Source organism: Etheostoma spectabile, chromosome 16 (assembly GCF_008692095.1).
Source record: "Etheostoma spectabile isolate EspeVRDwgs_2016 chromosome 16, UIUC_Espe_1.0, whole genome shotgun sequence".
Taxonomy (NCBI): Eukaryota; Metazoa; Chordata; class Actinopteri; order Perciformes; family Percidae; genus Etheostoma; species Etheostoma spectabile.
This window is the reverse complement of record NC_045748.1, coordinates 6,617,196-6,624,666: the sequence shown is the minus strand read 5'-3', so window position 1 is coordinate 6,624,666 and position 7,471 is coordinate 6,617,196. Positions and strand designations below refer to the sequence as shown.

The window sequence follows — 7,471 nt, the reverse complement described above, 5'->3', positions numbered from 1 at the left end:
AACCCAATCTCGTGATGTGTCTCGTCTCGTGGAGTAAGCGTCTCGTCACACCCCTATTTAAAACAATCGGAAAATTACGGCCACTTCATGCAGCAATTGGCTGGGTATGCACAGGTAAGATTTAAACTTCTTTACATTTTTTTGTGTGTGTCATCTTTCCCATTTGTACACACTGAACCTTGCAATGGCTCCTTTTAACTGCAGCTGGATTCCACTGACAGGTGATAAAACAATTTTGTTGTGCTTTACTGTGAAATAAAAACCAATAAGCTATCTTATTAGCCTATGTGTGCAACTTCAAATGAGCCAGATTCCAATATCCAATTTACTTCACTTTTTCCACTTGCTAAATTAACACACTCAGGATTACACCCTCAGGACACTCATCTAGCAGATTTCTTTGTAACACAGCCTGATATCATTTCGCTCTACAATGCTGTATGTTATTTCTTTATCGACCAACTTATACTGCAGCGCTTCCTGCTTGAAGCAGAAGGGTACAATCTATTTGAGATACCATTATGAAAACATGTGTTCTTGCTTACTCACGTGTTAATTGCACATAATCTATAATCCATCTGACTTTGCCACGTTAGGATTTTGAAGACTTTGTTGCAGTGTGATTAAAATAAAATAGTTACTATGTCTTACAGGTTAAGATTTGTTTGACCTAGTAATCCAACGGCTTGAATTGGGATTGTTGTGTCATACTTAAATGAATTTTCATGCTTCACTTGATTTTTCTTTGTTTGGAAACTTTTTTCGCCAAACATTTCTCACGTCATCTCTACCTTTCTTCTTATCACATTTCCCTCTCCCCCTCGCTGCCCATCCATCTTTCAAAAAGAAGGGATGAATGGAGGTACTAAGCAGAGGAGAGAGGAAGGGCATTTTAAGTTCAGTCATCCAGATGAAAGGAAGACTAAAGAAAGCGAGTCAGAGAAAAGGAGAGTTAATGATTTATGCTGTCATTCGTGCGACCGTGCAGAGACAGCCTCTGCCTGACGATGCATTCAGTGCGACTAGATCATTCCATCCGCTCATTTCTTCTGGATGAGAGGACTTATAATGCTCCCCTGCCCTTTCCTGCTTGCCCCCCCCCTCTTTAAAAAAAAGTAGCAAAGGACAGTGCGGAGAAATGAGGATGATGATGAGTGACAAGACTGCCAAGGTTTAGAGAGCGTGACAATGTGGTCACATTTTTGAAAAATGGTCCTGCTGTGCCACCAAAAATTTAATTTGCACCAGAGTGAACACACACACACACACACACACACACACACACACACACACACACACACACACACACACACACACACACACACACACACACACACACACACCACACACACACACACAGTGTGTTTCAGAGAAAATTCACAATTATTCATAAGATAACAAGGACACAGAGAGTGCAAAGAGGAGGCGGGTGAATGATGATGTCTACAGAGAGGACAGACATTGTATTGTGAGCGTGTGAAAGACTAAATGGGTGGAGGTTATTTTACACAGCCAACACACCGGGTTGTGTTTTCCTGGGCTGTCAAAGAACAACGGATATTTCTAATATTAGCTTGTCTGTTTTTGATTGGCAGAGCTGATTGAATTCCATTTAGAGCTGCTGTCATTCTGTCCTCATTTTAAACTCGCAGATCTCCCTCAGCGGGTAATCAAGCTCTTTCAAAACTGTTTGATGAAAAGTAATTTGGCCAGATCATTCAGGATAACATTGCATAAAGCAATCAATTAGTCCACAGAGCTCAAAGCAAAAATACACTGAATGAATATGTTTCACTGGAATTGGACAGTGTTGACAGCCTGTGTCCATGACAGTAGTAACAGAATTAATGATGACACAATTCAACAGATAATAATTGACCTGGCTCAGAGTGGTCGAGACGGTCCAACACAAGCACAAAAGCTACAACACAAACACAAAAGCTACAACACAAACGCAGAAGACACAGCACAAACGCAAAAGCCACAGCACAAATACAAAAGTTACTACCAGTGTTGTAGTTGAGTCACCAAGTTCTAGTTGAGTCTGGAGTCCCCAGTGTTTGAGTCAGAGTGACTAAAGAAGAGTCAGCATTACCTGAGTTTGAGTCCAGTCTCGAGTCCCCAGTGTTCGAGTCCAAGTCAAGTCGACAAGTTTGAGCCTATGTTGAATTCCAAGACAGCCTACATTTCTCCACTTTTATAAAAAATAAAAGTGGGTCTACATGAAACAAAAAATTCACCACTGTCAAGATTACAAAACAGAGTTTATTCAATTACTTTTCTAAAGAACATTTAGTCCCTGTGTGTGTTTGTGTGGTTATGGTTATGGTAAACAGATGTTTAATTTAGTTACTTAAGCCTGTTTCTCAGAGAAGGAGCATTGGCCACTGGCAATATTTCTACTCCTTCTCCAGATCTTGCCATCTGTAGCCAGCTCTTTCCATCTCGGCTGTGACACTCCTCCTCCAGGTGTTTCTTGGTCTCGCTCTACCACGTTTGCCCTGCGGTGCTTGGCATGTGATGGAAATCTTTGGTTTCCGCCATGTGTGCCCAATCCGCAATGTGTGCCCAACCCATCCCCATTTTCATTTCTTTATTTCCACTTCTATTGCAGGCTGCTCTGCTCTTTCCCACAGCTCTTCGTTCTTTATTTTATTAGGCCTTCTGATGTTAAGACTATGTCTGAGGCAGTGGTTGGCAGGCGCGTAGTGAGTAATGGGCCGGTGCGGCACTGGATTGCCCACTTTACTGACTGGCCCGTCCAGCCAAGTCTGATCAAAAATAAAAAAAATTGTGAAAAATATTGAAATGTATCTTAAAAAAAAAGAAGAAAAGAAATACTGTTGTTACAGAACTACTTGTGAGTTTAATGTGTCTTCTCTTCTGATTAAAACAAAACTGTTTAACCCATAGAATAAGGATCAACTATCGGAAAGCCTTCAGAACATAGGTAGTTACTATGGTAACAACAGGCAGAATCTCCGAGCTGCGTTCAGCAGCTAATGTTAGCTAGCTGGCTTTTTACACAATGTACCATGGATGAGTTAAGCAATATACTATTAAAAGTTACGGCAACAGCAATGGCCTCTCTTTAAAGGGGTGTGGACAGTTTTCTTTGATAGAATACAGTGTAAATAAGGACGAGCTTTTCTGCAGCGTGTGCAGAAACAGAGGTAACATTAAGTAAAACGTGTTTCATGCTTCTTGTAACCTAGTAACCTTGTTATTTAGTAAGAAATGGTGAAATTGTGTTTTGCATTTAATTAAGAAGATAACTTATCTGTGAGTGACGTTTTTTTTAATCATGTCACTGCCATGGACTCGATACACTGTCTAAGATTTTGCACCTTGCTGAACACTTATTATATCTTTCATAATTCATACAATGCTTGGCTGAAGTTTTTCTCTTACTGCTGCTTGCACATTTGCTGCTCATGATCTGACCATAGTCCTGAAGCAACAGTGCTGTTATGAATGCACAAAGGATTTCTGTCTGATGTAGGCTATATGTCATGCAGTATGTAAACGCCTTCTCTGCTGTTTGGGTTCATGTTTAGTTTCCACTTTGTGCAATAAAATGGTTGATTCTATCACAGTGCTGTGCAGAGCCATTGCAGCTGGTTCTGCCGGTGCAAATATATTTTAGCCTGAATAGGTTAAAATTGACAGGTTTTTGTCTATAGTGTTGTGTACAAACCTGTTAGACTAAGCTTTGTTGGTTGAGCATGTTGTAGACAGTACTGCTATTGCCATTGTAATGCAATATGTGTTGGAAGGTAAAATTGTTGCTTTTTTTCAGTTTGTCCTTTTTGCTACTTCCACGTCTTTTTGAAAATGGCCCACTCACTTTTGTAGAGGCCTGCCCAAAATACTATTTCTGCCCACGGCAATGGTGGTTGGTGAAGACTTGTAACTTGTTCAGGAGGTTCTTTGTTGTTTTCCACGTCACAGATCTGTAGGAGTATGGTTTTTATGCTCAAGTTAAAAAGCCGTATTTTGGTCTTGAGTGTGATGTTGGTGCGCTCCATATGGCCCCCATCATGCCAAACGCATCTCTTGCCTTGCCTAATCTCCTCTTTACATCTCCTTCTGAATCCAGCTTGGTTGTCTCTAAGCTCTGTGTGCACTGCTACCTTGAGGCGTTGCAAAATTACCCGGTTTAGGATTTTACCTGGTATGATAGAAGCATTTTACCCCTGTAGTTGTTGCAGAGGAAAGGGTTAATTTCTTATATATTTTTACCACATGGCCTTCCTTCCATTCTGCAGGCAGGTCTTCTTCCTTCCAGATCCTACCAAACAGGTCATATAGTGTTTGCAAGGATGTTTCAACATCTGCTTTAAGAGTTTCTGCCGGTGTATTATCTGGACCGGGGGTTTTGGGGCTGCCCCCGTTTAGGGGCCCCAAAAATTTGATAATCAGGGATTTTTTTGATCAAAATTTTTATGCGATTATTCTCACAATTATTTGTGATTTTAACCAAAAAATTTTTTAAATTGTAACATAAGCTATTTAAAAAGTGAGGGGGAAATGTGAGGGACGTTTACTCACAGAAAGACGGCGGGTTCATTATGAACGGGTTTCCCCAAGGGCGAAAAGGGGGATAAAACGTGTGTAAAGAAAGTCTGTATCGTCATGCCTGCATTTTTTTGAACTATGAATTTTGGCCAGGGGGAAAATTCCCGGGGCCCCGATCCAGCAGGGACCCCCTCTCCGCTGTTCAAAACAAAATTTAAGTTAGTTGCATTCAAAAAACTTTTCTTGTTCTTCGCCCTGGCCCGGGCCCCGGGGTTGGGAGATTACCACGGGAAAAAAAATGGTACAAATTTAAAGGTTTTCCCCTCATACTTAACAATATCCAGCTGTGTTAATAACAATTAAAAAGGGGGCTAAAAGGGCAGAAAGTGTGGACCGGGCCGCTGTGTGGCAGGGTCTGCGCGGCGAAGTAAGAGGAGAGATCCCAAAACAGGCCCCGGCTTTACAGAGAAATTGGTTTAGTAAAGCCAAAATTTAAAACCCCATCCCTGAAACAACATTTTCAGCGGTTTGGGGGAATTTGCAACCCGGGGGGCGTCCCTTTGAGGAAACAACAGTAACAGACGCTACTAGTTAAAAAGCTAACAGAAAGCTTCCTTTGCACCGTCACTGCTGTTTTCGGAAAAAAAAAAAAGGAAGGGACAAAAAGGGTTTCGTTTTTAAAAGGTAAAAATGGGAAAAACCCTTGGGGGACCGAAGTATAAACCCACAGCTATCTGTTGAGTTTTTCCCCCCGTTACTCTGTCCTCGTGACTGTCACATCTGAAAATAAACTTTCACGGGGGGGCAGGGAATATTGAAGGGTTATGAGGGGAGGCTTATGGAGCCGGGGAGATGGCCCTTTTCAAAAAAAAAAAGGACGTTTAAAGAAAGGGTTTTCTTTGAAAAAAAAAAAACGCCGGGTCAAGAAAATTTTTTCCCTGGGGGAAAGTCAAAATCGTGATGCGATTTTAAAATTCCGGGTTAATTGGGCAGACCTAACCTGGTGCCTTGTTCTTTTTTGGAGAGCATGAGGGGGTTTTTTTAAATTTTGCTTGGTTGGGGAAAACTTTCAGTAACTGAAAAGGGTGACCTTTTGAGGTGGCATGTTTGTTTTTACGTCGGAGTGGTTTTTCGGAGGGGCGGGAAGTGCGGGGCCCCCCTCTTTATGGTTTTTTGTATATTCAATGTCTTCCTATTTCTTTAAATGGGTGGTTTCCCTTTTTGGGATTTTTGGGCAGGGGTCGGATGTTTTGGGAGTAAAAGTGCTTTTTTGTTCGCCTTTAAGCTTCTTGCTTCTACGGGAAGCTTTGGGTTACAAAGTTTCTCTTTTCTCTCCCAGCACTCCCTTTTTTCCTCGCGGGGGCCCCTGCTATAGTCCCCGTGTTTTCCTTGCTGCTCCTTTTTGCAATTGGTTTTAAAACATTCTTAGTTCTTTCCCTTTCCTTTTTGATCGGGGGGGTTTAGGGGAGGGGCATCCCGGGTTTTCACTTTTTGGGCCCCTTGATGCTTTCTCAGGCCCCGGTAAAAAGTTCCTTTTCTTTCTGGCCCGTGGTTTCTATTGTTCCGGGTTCCTTTACATTTCTTGCCCCGGCGGGAAAACGGGGTTTTTTAAGGGTTTTTTGAAAATCTGTTTACCCCTTTTAAAGGGAATAGGAACAATGTAGTGCTTTAAAGAGGTAAGGGTTTTTGTTTTTTTAAATTAAATTTTAAGGGGGTTTGCTACAGTGATGGGGGGTCCCTGCCGCATTTGGGACCTCCCTTTTAAAAGAAAAAATCTTGAAGGCTTCTCCTGAATCTCTTAGAGATGCAAAAATGATCTATTTGGTTTTCTGTCTTCAGGTCAGGAGATACCCAAGTTAACTGGTGGCATGGTTTGTTGGGGAGGAGGGTGCCACCAATGACAAGATTGTTGTTAGGGCAGTGGTTTGCAAAGAGTTCTCCATTCTCATTTATCACTCCAAGGCAATGCTTTCCTATCACTTCTTCAAAGCCGGTGTTATTGTTGCCAACCTTTGCATTCAGATCCCCCATTAAAACGTTGAGATCTTCCTCTTAACATTTTTCTTGGTTACCTCTAGCTTTTGGTAAAAATCTACTTTTGCCTCCTCCTCTGCTTCATTTGTGGGACCATATCACTGGAATATGTTAACAACGATACACTGTGAGGTCTTGAATTTGGCCATAATGATCCTCGGGCTCACTGGTTCCCATCCTAAGAGTGTCTTCTGGGCTTAATTTGACAGCCTAATTGCTACCTCCATTTGAGTGAGCTCTCCCATGTGCCCAGAGTATATGATTGATTCCCCTGATGAGAGCCATATTTGTCCTGTTTCCTTCCACCTGGCTTCGGCAAGTTGTATATGGATGCCATATCCCTTTATTTCATTTGTGATGGTCTGCGCTTTTCCTGTGATATGCATTGAGCGCACATTCCATGCTCCGATCTTTGTGATAGATTTAAGATTAAGAAACTTCCGCCTTGTGGCTTCCTGTTGGCTTTGACCACAAAGCTTCATCCTCCTATCTCTCAGGTACACCGGGACACACAGACCTCTCCACCACGGTAAGGTGATGGTTCGAGGAAAGGAACAGATGTTGTGTTACCTTCAATATGCTGCCTATTACAGTGTTAGGGGCGTAATATGTCATACATCCACACATACCCAGTTCATGTTTACGCTAATTCATGGTTGGTCTAAATGAAATAAACCCAGAATTTTAACTATGACTTTGCTTCATGCTTACTACTGGGAAATAAATAAGTAAATAAATAGAAATCAGAATGTGGACTCTTGTGTTTATACTGTATTTAAAGCCGTGTAAAAGGGTTTGTTCATAGACTGTAAAATACCATTTATACAGTTGTACAGTCTACGGTTTTGTTGCATGTCCTCAGTCTTACCCTATAAATACACACACACACGCACGCACGCACGCACGCACGCACGCACGC

General features: G+C 41.9%; 1 protein-coding gene across 1 annotated transcript in view; it reads right to left on the bottom strand.

Annotated features, from left to right (window-relative positions):
• Window positions 1–1,921: 1,921 nt before the first annotated feature.
• Window positions 1,922–7,471, bottom strand: part of LOC116704707 (matrix metalloproteinase-17-like) — a 48,573-nt gene continuing 43,023 nt past the window's right edge. The window contains exon 5 of the mRNA XM_032540323.1: window positions 1,922–1,941. Coding sequence (XP_032396214.1) covers window positions 1,922–1,941 — 20 coding nt within the window. The remainder of the gene's footprint in view (window positions 1,942–7,471) is intronic.